This window comes from Pseudoliparis swirei, chromosome 22 (assembly GCF_029220125.1).
Source record: "Pseudoliparis swirei isolate HS2019 ecotype Mariana Trench chromosome 22, NWPU_hadal_v1, whole genome shotgun sequence".
NCBI classification, from domain to species: domain Eukaryota; kingdom Metazoa; phylum Chordata; class Actinopteri; order Perciformes; family Liparidae; genus Pseudoliparis; species Pseudoliparis swirei.
The window spans coordinates 23953590-23973889 of record NC_079409.1 but is presented as its reverse complement, the minus strand read 5'-3'; the positions used below and the strand labels follow the sequence as shown (position 1 = coordinate 23973889).

Below are 20300 nucleotides of genomic sequence, written 5' to 3'. Positions count from 1 at the left end.
GCCTACTGTACATAGTGTGCACTCCTTAGGATCCTAGTGTACACTACTTAGGAGCCTACTGTACATAGTGTACACTCCTTAGGATCCTAGTGTACACTCCTTAGGATCCTACTGTACATAGTGTGCACTCCTTAGGATCCTACTGTACGTAGTGTACACTCCTTAGGATCCTACTGTACATAGTGAACACTCCTTAGGATCCTACTGTACATAGTGTGCACTCCTTAGGATCCTAGTGTACACTCCTTAGGAGCCTACTGTACATAGTGTACACTCCTTAGGATCCTACTGTACATAGTGTGCACTCTTTAGGATCCTAGTGTACATAGTGTACACTCCTTAGGATCCTAGTGTACACTCCTTAGGATCCTACTGTATGTAGTGTACACTCCTTAGGATCCTACTGTACGTAGTGTACACTCCTTAGGATCCTAGTGTACACTCCTTAGGAGCCTACTGTATGTAGTGTACACTCCTTAGGATCCTACTGTACATAGTGTACACTCCTTAGGAGTCTACTGTACATAGTGTACACTCCTTAGGATCCTACTGTACAGTGTACACTCCTTAGGAGCCTACTGTACACTCCTTAGGATCCTACTGTACGTAGTGTACACTCCTTAGGATCCTACTGTACGTAGTGTACACTCCTTAGGATCCTACTGTACATAGTGTACACTCCTTAGGATCCTACTGTACGTAGTGTACACTCCTTAGGAGCCTACTGTACGTAGTGTACACTCCTTAGGAGCCTACTGTACGTAGTGTACACTCCTTAGCAAGTGTTTACTTGTCAATGAGAGTGGTCATGACTAGCGTGCTCTCTGAAGCTCATGTCTAATGAATCGAGGCATAAATACTCATCACTGTTGACGTGTTTCGCTGTTGCCACATGGTTTGAGTTGACTACTGAACTGCACTTTGACCCTTTGTCTGTGCCATATACATCAATGTTACTGATCTACTTCATGAAACTTGACAGAGTCAGAGTGATGACTGCGTGGTCGTCCTTCCCCTGCCACAGCATCTCCCCCTCAAAGTCCAGCAGCCGCTGCTTCCTGGCCCGGAGCAGAAGCCCCACCAGTTTGCTGGAGATGGTCGCGTAACGCTCAAACAGTTCCCCAAACTCCACAGTGAAGACTCTCCCATCACGTCCGTCTTTGTCTCCCGGCCGTCCGATGGTTCTTATCGCCTCACACAGCTCCTCCACCTCTCTGCCGACGTGTGTTTGGGCTTCCCTCCCTCGCTGCTCCGTCATGGAGCCCTGCGGGGGTCTCCCGTAGTCCCCCTGCCCCCTCCGAGGGGCCGACACCCTGGGCCTGGTGTCGTGACTGAAGGGGTTGTGGTTCTGGTACTCCTGGTGCTCATTGGACCACTTCTGCCAGCTGTCCTTTAAGCCTTTCACAGAAACAATGCGCGCTGCAGTTTCCTCGCTGAACTGAGCAGGATTCGGGACGTCCTCTGCGGCCTCCATGGCGTGGGCTGTTGGTGTGGAGATCACAGCTTGAATCGGTCACTTCTGCATACAGGAATGCAATGTTAATCTCACAGTGTGTTGTATAGCCCTTTACCATTTGTGTTATTTAAAGAAGAACTACCTAAAGTTATATCTGGATATCAAGCTGAACGTTTCATCTCATCAAAGTTCTTCTGTATCTGAATCTGGACACTGATGGCAGATTTAGCCCACAATCTGAAAAACGAATGAGGTTGACAATCCATTTCAGAAAAACACAGAAAAGTTCAAACATACTTTTTAACTAAATAAATATCAGTAAATCAGAACTATATGGTGACCACACTGCTTTGGAAGGTGACCACAACCCTTCAGGCTTCGTCCGCATGATGAAACTTACAGGCTGCGGAGCTGCACGCGTCATCGTGTGGTTACAAGTGTTCTGCAGAACTACTTCACTGCGGCGCTGCTGACAGGAGACTGCGGAGGCTTTTCTGTCCAAAGGCAAAGCCGCTGTGGTGGACATCTGTCTCGACCAATGGCCGGGTCGAAGAGATCCGCGCAGCCAATCATCGATCAGAGAGGGAGGCTCCCACAAGGAGCCGCTGAAGGAAAGCAGATTACAGAGTGGTGAGGGTTAGTTTCTCCATGTACGAGCCGAAGAGCTTTAGATGAGAACAAGTGGCTTATAGGTGACATGTTCTTCTTTTAGTGAAAACAAACGAGCAATATAGGTAATTCCATTGGGACATGGTCACACAATGCTCTTATCTCAGACCATTTGTCATACGTGTATCGAAAACCACACAAAAAGACAAACACTGCGCACAATTGAAGTTAAGACGGTGCTTTGTATACAAATGAAAGGTAATATCCTTATTCATTTACGATGTTCCACTCCCCAAGCGGAACTAACCTACTTCACAAACCGGTTTTCAGACGGACGTATTTTGAATCCGCAACTAAAATGGCGACCTCCAGCAGTCGATCATGCCTCCAGTATCTCTTACATCTTGCCCAAGATAATCTGGATTTCAGATTGCCGGTAACCTTCATACACTAATATTAATGTATCTCTGGCTCGTGTTGGTTTATTAATTGTTTAATTTAATTCGAGAGATGTGTCCGACGCGACTCTCCTCCGCCGCGCGCTGCGTTAGCTCCTTGCTAATGGAAGCTGTCCCCCGGAGAGGAGCGGGGCGCTTCGGCCGGAGCACCCGGTGCCTCCGGGAGCTCTGTCGACCCGCGGATCCAATGGAAGTTCTCGAGCTTCTTCTCCGCCAGTGGTCCCCTCTGCGGCGGCAGCCATGTGGAGCAACGTGCGCGTGAGCACACCTGGACCTGTGGACCATGATCCAGACAGGACACGCGCATTGCTAGGCAACAGCTTGGGTTAACTTCCTGTCAGCTGATGGCATTTACACCCACGGCCACAGGAAATGAAGTGGGACACGTTGAATGTTTAAATGTACAACTATAACATGGGCTCTCGATGTGCACACGCGTAAAGCGGCAGAGCCGCGGTCGCTTGTTTCCATGTCCTGTGATGCTGCGGTCTTCATCAGCCACCGGGACCGCTCTGTGCTCCTCGTGGAGGTCTGTGTGGTCTGAGGACCGCTCTGTGCTCCTCGTGGAGGTCCGTGTGGTCTGAGGACCGCTCTGTGCTCCTCGTGGAGGTCTGTGTGGTCTGAGGACCGCTCTGTGCTCCTCGTGGAGGTCTGTGTGGTCTGAGGACCGCTCTGTGCTCCTCGTGGAGGTCCGTGTGGTCTGAGGACCGCTCTGTGCTCCTCGTGGAGGTCTGTGTGGTCTGAGGACCGCTCTGTGCTCCTCGTGGAGGTCTGTGTGGTCTGAGGACCGCTCTGTGCTCCTCGTGGAGGTCTGTGTGGTCTGAGGACCGCTCTGTGCTCCTCGTGGAGGTCCGTGTGGTCTGAGGAGCGGCCCAGTGGAACCAGATGGTTCTGATGTGGGTCTGTGTGTCTCGTTCTCGCAGGAGATCAAAGCTCTGCTGGCTCTCAGAGGAAAGCCTTTCCATCCCAGTGGCGACTTCCAAGAAAAGGTTTGCAAGTCACATGCACTTATTTTGAAAACTTTGATTTTCACAACTGCTATAAACAAAAATGGACCTTTTGTTTCCTCTTCCCCGAAGTCTCCTTTCTGGTGTCTGGACGGTTTGTCCGAGGAGAATGTCCGCGGCGTCATGGCCAGATCGGTTTGTGCCAAGTAAGTGTTTTGGTTTTGGGGGGAAGTCATCTCGAAGTGAGCCTGTTGGCCGTAGTTCATGCTGCATCACACGCCTCCAGGTCTGCTTTTGAACTGTGGGGCCACGGACACACCCCCAGTGAGCTCAGGACCTCCCTCCTGAACTACCCGTCAGAGAACAGGGTCTGTGCTGCTGTGTGACTGCCCATCACTGACCTCTCCAACATGTCCATGTGAAACAGAGCGTGTCTTCTTCCCCTGCAGTCACCGTTCGTGAACAAAGACTCGACCTACAGGATCAATGTTTACACGTTCAACAAGACGCTGGAGTTTGCAGACAGAATCAAAAGGATTGATGTGAGCAGTGTGTGTGTGTGAGCTGTGTGTGAGTGTGAGCAGTGTGTGAGTGTGTGTGTGAGCAGTGTGTGAGCAGTGAGTGTGAGTGTGTATGTGTGAGTGTGTGTGTGTGAGCAGTGTGTGAGCAGTGAGTGTGTGTGTGAGCAGTGTGTGTGTGAGCAGCTTGTGTGTGTGTGTGTGTGAGCAGTGTGTGTGTGTGTGTGTGAGCAGTGTGTGAGCAGTGAGTGTGAGTGTGTATGTGTGAGCAGTGTGTGTGTGTGTGTGTGAGCTGTGTGTGAGTGTGAGCAGTGTGTGAGTGTGTGTGTGAGCAGTGTGTGAGCAGTGAGTGTGAGTGTGTATGAGCAGTGTGTGAGCAGTGTGTGAGTGTGTGTGTGAGCAGTGTGTGTGTGAGCAGTGTGTGAGCAGTGTGTGTGTGTGTGAGCAGTGTGTGAGCAGTGTGAGTGTGAGTGTGTGTGTGTGTGAGCAGTGTGTGTGTGTGTGTGTGAGCAGTGTGTGTGTGAGCAGTTTGTGTGTGTGTGTGTGAGCAGTGTGAGTGTGTGTGTGAGTGTGTGTGTGTGTGTGAGCAGTGTATGTGTGAGTGTGTGTGTGTGTGAGCAGTGTATGTGTGAGCAGTGTGAGTGTGTGTGTGTGAGTGTGTGTGTGTGTGAGCAGTGTGAGTGTGTGTGTGTGTGTGTGTGTGTGTGTGCAGTGTGTGTGAGCAGTGTGTGTGTGCAGTGTGTGTGTGCAGTGTGTGAGCAGTGTGTGTGTGTGTGTGTGAGCAGTGTATGTGTGAGCAGTGTGAGTGTGTGTGTGTGTGTGTGTGTGAGCAGTGTGAGTGTGTGTGTGTGTGTGTGTGTGTGTGTGTGTGCAGTGTGTGTGAGCAGTGTGTGTGTGTGTGTGTGTGAGTGTGAGCAGTGTGTGTGTGTGTGTGTGTGTGTGTGTGAGTGTGTGTGTGTGTGTGCAGTGTATGTGTGTGTGTGTGTGTTCACCTCTCTCCCCCCCAGGCCTTGGGGTACCTGTCGTTTGAAGGCTCCGTGAGCCTGAAGAGCCCTCAGCACGTGTTCTGCCTGCTGGAGGACTACGGCTCGGACCCCAACGCCATCCCCCAGCAGCCCAACCACATCTACTTTGGCCGCTGGGTGAGGCTCTTTCTGTCTGTCTGTCTGCGTTGGAACCAGCGACCTGCAGTGGAACTCTTTCCTTCGCGCCGTGCAGATCGCAGACGGCCAGCGGGAGCTGATCCGCTCCCACAGTGTGAAGAACAGGCACTTCATCGGGAACACCAGCATGGACGCCGGGCTCTCCTTCATCATGGCCAACCACGCCAAGGTCAAGGAGAACGACGTGGTCTTCGACCCCTTCGTTGGCACCGGTGAGAGGATGTTGTCTCTCGCCCTCTCCCGGCTCCGCGTGGCGGCTCCCTCCTCCTGAAGGCTGTGTCTGCTTTAGGGAGCCTGTTGGTGGCCTGTTCTCACTTCAGAGCCTACGTCTGTGGAGCCGATATCGACTACAACACCATCCATGGCAGAGGTACATTACGCCGACTTCAATGCTGCTTCAGATGATATTTAAATCGTGTTTTAAGCGTCTGGCTCCTCGTGACCGGCGCTCTGGATCGCCCCGACGCTGCCGTCGTCTCTCAGGTCGCTCGAGCCGTACGAACCAGAAGTGGCGAGGACCCGACGAGAACATCCGAGCCAACCTGCGTCAGTATGGAACAGAGGAGATGTATCTGGATGTCATGGTGTCGGATGCCTCCAAGCCCGTGTGGAGGGAGGCGGCTCTGTTTGACGCCATCATCACTGACCGTAGGTCCCGAGTCTCTGGAACGGCAGCAGAATGAGCTCCGGCTACATCCCTCTGACCTTTGCCCTTTGTGCTCCTGGCTGTTGGCGGTCCGCCTGACATCAGCGCCGTACGGGATCCGAGAGTCCACGAGGAGAACGGGCTCCAGCAAAGACGTGACGAGACCCCCCGACGGCATGTGAGTCCTCCTGAACTCAGGAACTTGGCTGAAGCCAAAGCTTCCAAAGCAAAGCACTTTGTTGGCGATGGTGTTTTGATCCGGTTGAAACCTGTTTGACTTTATTTGATCCTTCCAGCTATTTGGAGTCTCACGTCCCGGTCTCACAGGCGTACCACCTGAGTGACATCTTCACGGATCTGTTAAACTTCTCTGCCCACCACCTGGTCATGGGGGGGCGGCTGGTCTACTGGCTGCCTGTCTACAGACCAGAGTGAGTACACCACGGGTCAGACGGTGAGGACGTGAAGGCCTCTTACGACCAAGAGGCTCCAGGCCTCTGAAAGCTTCACGCTGACGGCTTCCTGTTATTTGTCTTGTTTTTAAGAACGGGCTGTGTGCATTAAATGTATCTTTCAATCCTATATTTGAAGGGGACTTTGTCCTGATGGGCTCATATTGGCGTGTCATGAGTCCAGACGTGTGTTCATGTGCCTCATGTTCCCTGTGAACCCTCCACACTTCCTCTCATGATCTTCTAGAAGCCTCCGCGGCTTCAACATCACATGTTTCTATATTATGGGAAGAAATAATAATAATGTTTAAAAATGTGTTTGATGCATTTAGTTTAAAGGCACAGGGGTCACAGCTCTAGGGGTCACAGCTCTAGGGGTCACAGCTCTAGGGGTCACAGCTCTAGGGGTCACAGCTCTGGAGGAAGGAGAGACATTAGCCTCTCGTTAGCCGTAAGCGTTCCTTCTCAGCTCCTGTGGTTCCGAGGGTCGCTCTCCGTCTTCCTGGCGTTCCCTCCTCCCTCCTCCCTCCTCCCTCCTCCCTCCTCACTCCTCCCTCCTCCCTCCTCAATCCTCACTCTTCACTCTCCTCACTCCTCTCTCCTCTCTCCTCACTCCTCTCTCCTCTCTCCTCTCTCCTCTCTCCTCACTCCTCACTCCTCACTCCTCACTCCTCACTCCTCTCTCCTCACTCTTCACTCCTCACTCCTCCCTCCTCACTCTTCACTCCTCACTCCTCACTCTTCCCTCCTCCCTCCTCACTCTTCACTCCTCCCTCCTCAATCCTCACTCTTCACTCCTCCCTCCTCACTCTTCACTCCTCCCTCTTCACTCTTCACTCCTCCCTCCTCACTCTTCACTCTTCACTCCTCCCTCCTCACTCTTCACTCCTCACTCCTCACTCCTCACTCTTCACTCCTCCCTCTTCACTCTTCACTCTTCCCTCCTCACTCTTCACTCCTCACTCCTCACTCCTCCCTCCTCACTCCTCACTCCTCACTCCTCACTCTTCACTCCTCACTCTTCACTCCTCACTCCTCCCTCCTCACTCCTCACTCTTCACTCCTCACTCCTCACCCTTCCCTCCTCACTCTTCACTCCTCACTCCTCACTCTTCCATCCTCACTCTTCCCTCCTCACTCCTCACTCCTCCCTCCTCACTCTTCCATCCTCACTCTTCACTCTTTCCTCCTCCCTCCTCACTCCTCACTCTTCACTCCTCCCTCCTCACTCCTCACTCTTCCCTCCTCACTCCTCCCTCCTCACTCTTCACTCCTCACTCTTCCCTCCTCACTCTTCCCTCCTCACTCTTCCCTCCTCACCCTTCCCTCCTCACTCCTCACTCCTCCCTCCTCCCTCCTCCCTCCTCACTCTTCCATCCTCACTCTTCACTCTTTCCTCCTCCCTCCTCCCTCCTCACTCCTCCCTCCTCCCTCCTCACTCTTCACTCTTCCCTCCTCACCCTTCCCTCCTCACTCCTCACTCTTCCATCCTCACTCCTCACTCTTCACTCCTCCCTCCTCACTCCCCACGCCTCACTCCTCACTCTTCCCTCCTCACTCCTCACTCCTCCCTCCTCACTCTTCCATCCTCACTCTTCACTCTTTCCTCCTCCCTCCTCACTCTTCACTCCTCACTCTTCACTCCTCACTCTTCCCTCCTCACTCTTCCCTCCTCACTCTTCACTCTTCCCTCCTCACTCCTCACTCCTCCCTCCTCACTCTTCCATCCTCACTCTTCACTCTTTCCTCCTCCCTCCTCACTCCTCACTCTTCACTCCTCACTCTTCCCTCCTCACCCTTCCCTCCTCACTCCTCACCCTTCCCTCCTCACTCTTCACTCCTCCCTCCTCACTCCTCACTCTTCCATCCTCACTCTTCACTCTTCCATCCTCACTCCTCCCTCCTCACTCTTCACTCCTCACTCTTCACTCCTCACTCTTCACTCCTCACTCCTCACTCCTCCCTCTCTCCTCACTCCTCCCTCTACTCTCTCTTCCCTCCTCTCTCCTCACTCCTCTGTCCTCTCTCCTCACTCTTCCCTCCTCACTCTTCCCTCCTCACCCTTCCCTCCTCACTCTTCACTCTTCCCTCCTCACTCTTCACTCCTCACCCTTCCCTCCTCACTCCTCCCTCCTCCCTCCTCCCTCCTCACTCTTCCATCCTCACTCTTTCCTCCTCCCTCCTCACTCCTCACTCTTCACTCCTCACTCTTCCCTCCTCACTCTTCCCTCCTCACTCTTCCTCCTCACCCTTCCCTCCTCACTCCTCACCCTTCCTCCTCACTCTTCCTCCCTCCTCACTCCTCACTCTTCCATCCTCACTCTTCACTCTTCCATCCTCACTCCTCCCTCCTCACTCTTCACTCCTCACTCCTCACTCCTCCCTCTACTCTCTCTTCCCTCCTCTCTCCTCACTCCTCTGTCCTCTCTCCTCACTCTTCCCTCCTCACTCCTCCGTCCTCCCTCTCTCCTCACTCTTCCCTCCTCACTCTTCCCTCCTCTCTCCTCACCTCTGTCCTCCTCCTCACTCCTCCTCCTCCTCACTCTTCCTCCTCTCCTCACTCCTCCTCTTCCTCCTCTCTCCCTCCTCCTCTGTCCTCTCTCCTCACTCTTCCCTCCTCACCTCCGTCCTCCCCTCACTCCTCACTCTTCCCTCCTCACTCTTCCCTCCTCTCTCCTCACTCCTCTGTCCTCTCTCCTCACTCCTCTGTCCTCTCTCCTCACTCCTCCATCCTTCCTCACTCTTCCCTCCTCACTCTTCCCTCCTCTCTCCTCACTCCTCTGTCCTCTCTCCTCACTCTTCCCTCCTCACTCCTCCGTCCTCCCTCTCTCCTCACTCCTCACTCTTCCCTCCTCACTCTTCCCTCCTCTCTCCTCACTCCTCTGTCCTCTCTCCTCACTCTTCCCTCCTCACTCCTCCCTCTCTCCTCACTCTTCCCTCCTCACTCTTCCCTCCTCTCTCTTCCCTCCTCTGTCCTCTCTCCTCACTCTTCCCTCCTCACTCCTCCGTCCTCCCTCACTCCTCACTCTTCCCTCCTCACTCTTCCCTCCTCTGTCCTCTCTCCTCACTCCTCCCTCTCTCCTCACTCTTCCCTCCTCTCTCCTCCCTCCTCTCTCCTCTGTCCTCTGCTCAGGTACCGCGAGGAGTCGGTGCCGCTCCACCCGTGTCTGCTGCTCGTCAGCAACTGTGAGCAGACGCTGTCCAGCCACACGTCTCGCCGCCTCATCGCCATGGAGAAGGTCAAGCAGCCCGAGGTGCGTCATGAACCACGCTGTCCTTCTCTTGTGACGATCACGACAACAGAAGAATGTGAAAGCTGTTGATCTGGTGGTCTTCATTCGGGCCGAGGACGTCTGGAGCTGATTTACAAGAGGAGGAAGAAAGAAGAGATTTCCTTTCATTGTTTGTCGTGTTTGGAAGGATTCACAACGTGTCTGTAGAGCGGAGCACCTCCTCCTGATGAGGAGCAGCACCTGACGAGGAGCAGCTCCTCCTGACGAGGAGCAGCACCTCCTCGTCAGGAGGCGCAGCACCTCATGTATAGTGTGACGTGATGTGTTGAAGTCACATTGTTTCCATAACAACCTGAGCTGTGTGTGTGTCTGTGTGTCTGTGTGTCTGTGTGTGTGTGTCCTTCATGCGGTTGTTTGTGTCCTGTCAGCCTACAGAAGATGTTCCTCCTCCATGTCACCCCGATGGAAGCCATAAACTCTGTTTGGATTTCACCCTCAACATCTGGCCGTGATTGGCTCATTTATTTTATACTGGAACTCTAAATGGCTTAATCCCACGTGGTGTGGAAGATAATCCATCTCTGGATCTACCCCCCCCCCCCCTCGTATGACACACACACGTTAGGTCTTATCAGATGTGTGTGTGTGTGTGTGAATCCGGTGCCGTTGTTACCCAGAGTTTCCCCTCTCCGTCGTCGTGGAAACAGTTTTCAGGTTACTTAGTGAGAGAGCGAGGCGTCGCTGACACATGACGGGCCTCGGAGTCGTCTCCAGCCGGAGCCGCCTCATTATTCCTCCAGCAGCATCTCTTCCTCCCGTCCTCGCGCAGCAGCAGCTGTTTACTGAGGAGATCCATCAGCTCATCTCCACGGGAACGTTTACAGCTCCATCCTGACCCGGACTGGTGTTGCAGCGCCGTGTCGGGGAGGGCTTGACTGATGCAGCCGCTTGAACTTTTAACTTGTTGCATGTATTCATATTGTCGTCGGCCTCGTGGTCAGTGACCTCCTCTTGTCTCCTCCCAGGAACTGGACCGCCTGGCTCAGCGGGCCGCGCCGCGCTGCAGTCCGTTCCAGGGACACAACGCCTTCAGGGAGAAGTACTTCAGTGGCGTGAACAAGAGGTGTGGCAAGGAGGACGGCCGGGCGGCGCTCAACGGCAGTGAGGACTCGAGGACGCGTCTTTTTCTAAATGTCACATTATTTTAATTATGATTCTTTATATGCCTGTACTTATTGCTTTGCAAATAAATGGATAAAACAAATGTCCTTTACTTAATTAAACTATCAGACAGTTGACCTGTGTGTACAGAGGCCATGTTTCAGAAGGCGGAGCCAAGTACGACGACATGTCTGAGACTCATGAAGTGAAACACGCGGGGTTAAAGTTCCAAGACGAAAAGACGGCCACAAGACAACGCTGTGAAAGTGACCTGTGGATCCCAGCTGGCCACGCCCCAAAGCAACCAGCTGGCCACGCCCCAAAGTAACCAGCTGGCCACGCCCAAAGCAACCAGCTGGCCACGCCAAAGTAACCAGCCACACGCCCAGCAACCAGCTGGCCACGCCCCAAAGTAACCAGCTGGCCACGCCCCAAAGCAACCAGCTGGCCACGCCCCAAAGTAACCAGCTGGCCACGCCCAAAGCAACCAGCAGGCCACGCCCCAAAGTAACCAGCTGGCCACGCCCCAAAGCAACCAGCTGGCCACGCCCCAAAGCAACCAGCTGGCCACGCCCCAAAGAGGCTCTCTACCGTCAGAGGAGTCGCCCCCTGCTGACGGTTAGAGTGAACGCTCTGGCCACGTCACAATATGATGGACCCACCGAGGACCAGAGCATCCTGGCCCCCAGACAGGCCGATGTTTAGGTGAGGGGCCCCACCACACACACCGGGTGACGGGCCCCACCACACACACCGGGTGACGGGCCCCACCACACACACCGGGTGAGGGGCCCCACCACACACACCGGGTGACGGGCCCCACCACACACCAGGTGACGGGCCCCACCACACACACCGGGTGAGGGGCCCCACCACACACACACCAGGTGACGGGCCCCACCACACACACCGGGTGACGGGCCCCACCACACACACCGGGTGAGGGGCCCCACCACACACACACCAGGTGACGGGCCCCACCACACACACCGGGTGACGGGCCCCACCACACACACCGGGTGAGGCCCCACCACACACCAGGTGACGGGCCCCACCCCACCCCCGTGCTGTGTTGACCACGCCTCTGCCGCTCCACGGGGCCCCGGCTCCTCCATCGTTTGCGGTGCTCTGTGTTTGCGGTTCCCACCGTGGCCCTTTTGTTGTAGATCATCATCAAGCACAACCAAAGGACTCGGACGCTGTGAGGCTCCGCCTCTCTTGACCCTCTCGGTGACATTGAGGTGAGCGGCCGTGTCGGCCCCAACAGAAGGCCCCGTGTGTCCGGCCCTTTAAACCCGGAGCCTCCACGACCGCTGCCACGAGAACCTGTCCACAGCCTGGAGTTTATACACCTGCAAGCCCCTCCCCCTCAGCTGTTGATGGAGGTCAGGTGAGAGCTGGGAGTCGATGAAGACGAGGAGTGAAGAGGGGAGGAAGGACTGTGTTGCATCTTCTTCTTCAGCATCATTAAGTTCAGTGCCACTAGATGGCAGCCTTGAGCAGAGGATGCAGTCAGTACCCCCCCCCCCCCCCCCCCCACACACACAGACACACACACGGTGATTCCCCGAGTCCCTGTGTGTCTGTGTCTATGTGTGTGTGTCTGTGTCTATGTGTGTGTGTCTGTGTGTGTCTGTGTCTATGTGTGTGTGTCTGTGTGTGTGTGTGTCTGTGTGTGTGTGTGTGTCTGTGTGTGTCTGTGTGTCTGTGTGTGTGTGTGTGTGTGTCTGTGTATGTGTGTGTGTGTGTGTGTGTCTGTGTGTGTGCACGTCATCATGTCCACATGTCCTCACATCCACACGTCCTCACATCCACATGTCCACACGTCCACACGTCCTCACATCCTCATGTCCACACATCCTCATGTCCACCGTCCTCACATCCACACGCACTCCGTCCTCATGTCCACATGTCCTCACATCCACATGTCCTCACATCCACACGTCCTCACATCCTCATGTCCACATGTCCTCATGTCATCATGTCCTCATATCCTCATATCCTCATGTCCACACATACTCACGTCCTCATGTCCACATGTCCTCACATCCTCATGTCCACACGTCCACACGTCCTCACATCCTCATGTCCACATCCTCCATCACACATAAGTGAGGAAGGAGAGGAAGGCTCACGTCCTCATGTCCACATGTCCTCACATCCACATGTCCTCACATCCACACGTCCTCACATCCTCATGTCCACATGTCCTCATGTCATCATGCCCTCATATCCTCATGTCCACACATCCTCATGTCATCATGTCCTCACATCCTCATGTCCACACATCCTCACGTCCTCACATCCACACGTCATCATGTCCTCACATCCTCATGTCATCATGTCCTCATGTCCACACGTCCACATGTCCTCACATCATCATGTCCACACATCCACATGTCCTCACATCCTCATGCGTTCGTCCACACATCATGTCCTCATGTCCACGTCCTCATGTCCACATATCCTCATGTCTCCATCTCATGTCACATGTCTCACATCCTCATGGAGGAAGAGCCCATCATGTCACCGGTCCACATGTCCACCGTCCACATGTCACATGTCATGTCCACACGCCTCATGTCACATATCCTCATGTCACATGTCCTCCATCCTCATGTCATCATGTACTCCGTCCCATTCATGTCCTCACATCCTCATGTCATCATGTCCTCACGTCCTCATGTCCACATATCCTCATGTCATCACGTCCTCCTGTCTGTCTCACATCCTCATGTCATCATGTCCTCACATCCTCACGCATCATGTCATCATGTCTCCACATCATCATGTCCACACGTCCACATGTCCTCATGTCATCATGTCTTCATGTCCACACGTCCACACGTCCTCATGTCCACATGTCATCATGTCCACACATCCACATGTCCTCACATCCACATGTCCTCACGTCCACATGTCCTCACGTCCTCATGTCATCATGTCCACATGTCATCATGTCCTCACGTCCTCATGTCATCATGTCCACACGTCCACATGTCCTCACGTCCTCACGTCCACATGTCCACATGTCATCATGTCCACATGTCCTCACGTCCTCACGTCCACACGTCCACACGTCCTCATGTCATCATGTCCACACATCCACATGTCCACATGTCCTCACGTCCACATGTCCTCACGTCCACATGTCCTCATGTCCACATGTCATCATGTCCACACGTCCTCATGTCCACACGTCCACATGTCCTCATGTCATCATGTCCACATGTCATCATGTCCTCACGTCCACATGTCATCATGTCCACATGTCATCATGTCCACATGTCCACACGTCCACATGTCATCATGTCCTCATGTCCACATGTCATCATGTCCACATGTCCACACGTCCACATGTCATCATGTCCTCATGTCCTCATGTCATCATGTCCACACGTCCTCATGTCCACACGCATCCTCACGCCCATGTCCATGTCATCATGTCCTCTTGGCGTCCTCATGTCATCATGTCCTCATGTCCACACGTCCTCACATCCTCATGTCCACATGTCCTCATGTCATCATGTCCACATGTCCTCACGTCCACATGTCCTCACGTCCACATGTCCTCACGTCCTCATGTCATCATGTCCACACGTCCACATGTCATCATGTCCACACGTCCACATGTCCTCACGTCATCATGTCCACATGTCCTCACGTCCACATGCGTTCATATCACATGTCTCACGGCATCATGTCCATATCGTCCTCATGTCATCATGTCCACGCCTCACATGTCTCACGTCCACATGTCACATGTCTCACGCCTATGTCTACACTCCTCATGTCCGCATGTCCTCATGTCATCATGTCCACATGTGTCTCACATGTCCTCATGTCTCATGTCATCATGTCCACATGTCATCATGTCCTCATGTCATCATGTCCACATGTCATCATGTCCACACGTCCACATGTCATCATGTCCTCATGTCCTCATGTCATCATGTCCACACGTCCTCATGTCCACACGTCCTCACGTCCACATGTCCACATGTCATCATGTCCTCATGTCCACACGTCATCATGTCCTCATGTCCACACGTCCTCACATCCTCATGTCCACGTCTCATGTCCACATGTCTCATGTCCTCATGTCCACATGTCATCATGTCCTCATGTCCACACGTCCTCATGTCATTATTACATTACATCATGTCTCATGTCCACACGTCCTCACGTCCTCATGTCCACATGTCCTCATGTCATCATGTCCACATGTCCTCATGTCCACATGTCATCATGTCCTCATGTCCACATGTCCACACGTCCTCATGTCCACATGTCCTCATGTCATCATGTCCACACATCCTCATGTCCACACGTCCTCACGTCCTCATGTCCACATGTCATCATGTCCTCATGTCCACACGTCCTCATGTCATCATGTCATCATGTCCACACGTCCATATGTCCACACGTCCAAATGTCATCATGTCCACACGTCCAAATGTCATCATGTCCACATGTCCTCATGTCCACATGTCCTCATGTCCTCATGTCCACATGTCCTCATGTCATCATGTCCACACGTCCTCATGTCCACACGTCCTCACGTCCACATGTCCACACGTCCTCATGTCATCATGTCCACACGTCCTCATGTCCACACGTCATCACGTCCACATGTCCTCATGTCCACATGTCATCATGTCCTCATGTCCACATGTCCTCATGTCATCATGTCCACACGTCCTCATGTCCACACGTCCTCACGTCCACATGTCCACACGTCCTCATGTCCACACGTCCTCACGTCCACATGTCCACATGTCATCATGTCCTCACGTCCACATGTCCTCATGTCCACATGTCATCATGTCCTCATGTCCACACGTCCTCATGTCATCATGTCCACATGTCCACACGTCCAAATGTCATCATGTCCACATGTCCAAATGTCATCATGTCCACATGTCCTCATGTCCACACGTCCTCATGTCCTCACATCATCATGTCCACACGTCCACATGTCCTCATGTCATCATGTCCACACGTCATCATGTCCACATGTCATCATGTCCACACATCCACATGTCCTCATGTCATCATGTCCTCATATCCTCATGTCCACACATCCTCATGTCATCATGTCCTCATATCCTCATGTCCACACATCCTCATGTCATCATGTCCTCATATCCTCATGTCCACACATCCTCATGTCATCATGTCCTCACGTCCTCATGTCCTCACATCCTCATGTCCACACATCCTCACATCCTCACATCCACATGTCCTCATGTCCACATATCCTCATGTCCTCACATCCTCATGTCATCATGTCATCATGTCCTCATGTCCACACGTCCACATGTCCTCACATCATCATGTCCACACATCCACATGTCCTCACATCCTCATGTCCACACGTCATCATGTCCTCATATCCACACATCCTCATGTCCACATATCCTCATGTCCTCACATCCTCATGTCCACATGTCCTCACATCCTCATGTCATCATGTCCACACATCCACATGTCATCATGTCCTCACGTCCTCATGTCCTCACAGCCTCATGTCCTCATGTCCTCACAGCCTCATGTCCTCATGTCCTCACAGCCTCATGTCCTCATGTCCTCATGTCCTCATGTCCACATGTCCTCATGTCCTCACATCCTCATGTCATCATGTCCTCACATCCTCATGTCATCATGTCCTCACATCCTCATGTCATCATGTCCTCACGTCCTCATGTCATCATGTCCTCACGTCCACATATCCTCATGTCATCATGTCCTCACATCCTCATGTCATCACGTCCTCATGTCCACATATCCTCATGTCATCACGTCCTCAAGTCCACATATCCTCACATCCTCATCAGAATCAGAATCAGAATCAGAATCAGAAACAGGTTTATTGCCAAAGAATGAATGTTTTCACAAACAAACGAGGAATTTTTTTTGGTGGAAGGTGCAACATTTGGACATGACAAACAACAATCAGCAAGGAGGGAGGAGGAGAGGGAGGAGCGGAAGAAGGAGGGAGAGAGGAAGGTGGAAGAAGAGTGGTAGTCCTGGGGGTGACAGTCAGTCAGTCCGGGGTCCATTGATGAGCCCGACCGCCGTCGGGAAAGCTATTGGTGTGGCGGGAGGTCGTGGTCATGATGGACGCAGCCTCCTCCCGAGGAGGGACTCGGGCAGTGAGTGTCCAGGGTGGGGAGGGGTCGGCGACAATCTTTCTGGCCCGCTCAGTGACCTGAAGTGAACAGGACCTGAGGGAAGGCAGATTGCAGCCGATAACCCTCTCGGCCGAGCGGATGATGCTCTGCAGCCTGCGCTTGTCTTTGGCTGTGGCTGCAGGGTGCCAGACAGTGATGGAGGAGCAGATGATGGACTCAACGATGGCCGTGTAGAACTGTACCATCATCTTCCCTGGCAGGTTGAATTTCCTCAGCTGCCTCAGGAAGAACATCCTCTGCTGGGCCTTCTTGGAGATGGAGCATGTTCAGCTCCACTTGAGGTCCTGGAGATGATGGAGCCCAGGAAGCGTAGGACTCCACAGCGTCACGGCAGAGTCACACAGGATGAGAGGGGCGGGTGGGCTGCATTCCTCCTGAAATCCACAACCATCTCCACTGTCTTCAGGCGTTGAGCTCCAGGTTGTTCTGGCTGCACCAGGTCACCAGGTGGTCAGTCTCCCACCCAGGCGGTCTCGTCCCCCCCAGAGATGAGTCCAATGAGGGTGGTGTCATCCGCGAACTTTAGGAGCTTGACGGACTGGTGACTGGAGGTGCAGCTGTTGGTGTACAGGAGAACAGCAGAGGAGAGAACACAGCCTTGCAGGGGAACCCGTGCTGGTGGTCCGGAGCCTGAGACGTGTTCCCCAGCCTCGTGCTGCTTCCTGTCGGTCAGTCTGTGATCCACCTGCAGGTGGAGTCGGGCAATGCAGCTGGGAGAGCTTGTCCTGCAACAGGGACGGATGATGGAATTGAAGGCAGAGCTGAAGTCCACAAACAGGATCCTGGCGAGGTTCCTCGGGAGTCCAGATGCTGGAGGATGTAGTGAAGGGCTATGTTGACTGCATCGTCTGCAGACCTGTTGGCTCTGTAGGCGAACTGCAGGGGTCCAGGAGTGGGTCGGTGATGGTCTTGAGGTGTGACAGGACCGTTCAAAGGACTTCATGACCACAGAGGTCAGGGCGACGGGCCTGTAGTCATTGAGTCCTGTGATCTTGGGTTTTTTGGGGACGGGGATGATGGTGGAGGCCTTGAAGCAGGCTGGAACGTGGCATGTCTCCAGGGAGGTGTTGAAGATGTCGGTGAACACCGGAGACAGCTGGTCCGCACAGTGCTTCAGGGTGGAGGGGGAGACGGAGTCCGGGCCCGCTGCTTTGCGGGGGTTCTGCTTTTTAAACAGCCTGTTGACTGTCCTCACATCCACATGTCCACATGTCCACATGTCCTCATGTCATCATGTCATCATGTCCACATGTCCTCACGTCCTCATGTCCACACGTCCTCATGTCATCATGTCCACACGTCCTCATGTCATCATGTCCTCATGTCCACACGTCCACATGTCCTCATGTCCACATGTCCACATGTCATCACACATCCTCCACATATGTCTCGTCATATCACATGTCCTCATGTCATCATGTCCACACGCCTCAGCGTCTACACGTCCTCACGCGTCCTCCGTCATCATGTCCACATGTCCACATGTCATGCGTCTCATGTCATGTCTCTCCTCGTTCACATGTCATCATGTCCACATGTCATCATGTCCTCATGTCCACATGTCATCATGTCCTCATGTCCACATGTCATCATGTCCACATGTCATCATGTCCTCATGTCCACATGTCATCATGTCATCATGTCCACATGTCCACATGTCATCATGTCCTCATGTCCACATGTCATCATGTCCACATGTCCACACGTCATCATGTCCTCATGTCCACACGTCCTCATGTCCTCACGTCCACATGTCCTCATGTCCACATGTCATGTCCTCATGTCCACACGTCCTCATGTCATCATGTCCACACGTCCTCATGTCCACACGTCCTCACGTCCACATGTCCTCATGTCCACATGTCATCATGTCCACACGTCCTCATGTCATCATGTCCTCACGTCCACACGTCGTCACGTCCACATGTCCTCATGTCCACATGTCATCATGTCCTCATGTCCACACGTCCTCATGTCCACATGTCCTCATGTCCTCATGTCCACGTCCTCATGTCCACACGTCCTCACATCCACATGTCCTCATGTCCACATGTCATCATGTCCTCACGTCCACATGTCATCATGTCCTCATGTCCACACGTCCTCATGTCATCATGTCCACACGTCCATATGTCCACACGTCCAAATGTCATCATGTCCACATGTCCTCATGTCCACATGTCCTCATGTCCTCACATCATCATGTCCACACGTCCACATGTCCTCATGTCATCATGTCCACACATCATCATGTCCACATGTCACCATGTCCACACATCCACATGTCCTCACATCCTCACGTCCACATGTCCTCATGTCATCATGTCCACACGTCCACACGTCATCATGTCCTCATGTCATCATGTCCACACGTCATCATGTCCACACGTCATCATGTCCACATGTCATCATGTCCACACGTCCTCATGTCCACATGTCCTCACGTCCACATGTCCTCATGTCCAGATGTCCTCACGTCCACATGTCCTCACGTCCTCATGTCCACATGTCATCATGTCCACACGTCCACATGTCATCATGTCCACATGTCCTCACGTCCACATGTCCTCACGTCCACATGTCCTCATGTCATCATGTCCACACGTCCTCATGTCCACATGTCCTCATGTCCACATGTCATGTCCTCACGTCCACATGTCATCATGTCCACATGTCATCATGTCCACACGTCCTCATGTCCTCATGTCCACATGTCATCATGTCCACACATCCACATGTCCTCAGTCATGTCCTCACGTCCTCATGTCCTCATGTCATCATGTCATCATGTCCACACATCCACATGTCCTCATGTCATGTTCTCATGTCATCATGTCCTCGTGTCCTCATGTCCTCAGTCATGTCCTCACGTCCTCATGTCATCATGTCCACACGTCCACATGTCCTCATGTCCACATGTCCTCATGTCCACATGTCCTCATGTCCACACGTCCTCATGTCATCATGTCCACACATCCACATGTCCTCAGTCATGTCCTCATGTCCTCATGTCATCATGTCATCATGTCCACACATCCACATGTCCTCATGTCATGTTCTCATGTCATCATGTCCTCGTGTCCTCATGTCCTCAGTCATGTCACGTTCTTTATGTCCTCATGTCATATGTCCTCATATGTCCTCATGTCCACACGTCCTCATGTCATCATGTCCACACATCCACATGTCCTCAGTCATGTCCTCATGTCATCATGTCATCATGTCATCATGTCCACACATCCACATGTCCTCATGTCATGTTCTCATGTCATCATGTCCTCGTGTCCTCATGTCCTCAGTCATGTCCTCACGTCCCTCATGTCTCTTGTCATCATGTCCTCACATCCACATGTCTCGCGTTATGTCATCATCACGTCCACATGTCCTCAGTCATGTCCTCACGTCCTCATGTCCTCATGTCATCATGTCCACACATCCACATGTCCTCATGTCATGTCATCAT

General features: G+C 53.1%; 2 protein-coding genes across 4 annotated transcripts; one reads left to right on the top strand and one right to left on the bottom strand.

Annotated features, from left to right (window-relative positions):
- Window positions 1-708: 708 nt before the first annotated feature.
- On the bottom strand, window positions 709-2099 carry si:dkey-29b11.3 (actin-binding Rho-activating protein-like). 3 transcript variants are annotated; one of them, XM_056443739.1, is made up of 3 exons: window positions 1857-2099; window positions 1572-1693; window positions 709-1482 (listed from the first exon to the last, which is right to left on the bottom strand). In XM_056443739.1, the coding sequence occupies exon 3, from the start codon at window positions 1472-1474 to the stop codon at window positions 962-964; it is 513 nt and encodes a 170-aa protein (XP_056299714.1). In that variant the 5' UTR covers window positions 1475-1482; window positions 1572-1693; window positions 1857-2099; the 3' UTR covers window positions 709-961. The 3 variants fall into 3 exon arrangements, with proteins under 3 accessions (XP_056299714.1, XP_056299713.1, XP_056299715.1); XM_056443738.1 differs by having other exon boundaries at window positions 709-1519; window positions 1599-1693; XM_056443740.1 differs by lacking the exon at window positions 1572-1693 and having other exon boundaries at window positions 709-1519.
- Window positions 2100-2235: 136 nt separating this feature from the next.
- Window positions 2236-11848, top strand: trmt11 (tRNA methyltransferase 11 homolog). The gene is made up of 16 exons (XM_056443644.1): window positions 2236-2323; window positions 2396-2501; window positions 3447-3512; window positions 3603-3676; window positions 3757-3838; window positions 3920-4012; window positions 4996-5130; window positions 5207-5363; window positions 5441-5521; window positions 5635-5799; window positions 5903-5975; window positions 6094-6228; window positions 9383-9503; window positions 10508-10661; window positions 10945-11150; window positions 11810-11848. The coding sequence occupies exons 2-16, from the start codon at window positions 2424-2426 to the stop codon at window positions 11846-11848; spliced, it is 1659 nt and encodes a 552-aa protein (XP_056299619.1). The 5' UTR covers window positions 2236-2323; window positions 2396-2423.
- Window positions 11849-20300: the final 8452 nt, after the last annotated feature.

Excerpts from the sequence above, each read along its gene's own strand:
- si:dkey-29b11.3 (XM_056443739.1), bottom strand. The coding sequence starts at position 1,474 with ATGGAGGCCGCAGAGGACGTCCCGAATCCTGCTCAGTTCAGCGAGGAA.
- trmt11 (XM_056443644.1), top strand. The coding sequence starts at position 2,424 with ATGGCGACCTCCAGCAGTCGATCATGCCTCCAGTATCTCTTACATCTT. Across the intron at positions 5,800-5,902 it reads TGACGCCATCATCACTGACC|CGCCGTACGGGATCCGAGAG; the intron begins GTAGGTCCCGAG and ends GCCTGACATCAG. Across the intron at positions 11,151-11,809 it reads CCAGCAGGCCACGCCCCAAA|ATCATCATCAAGCACAACCA; the intron begins GTAACCAGCTGG and ends CTTTTGTTGTAG.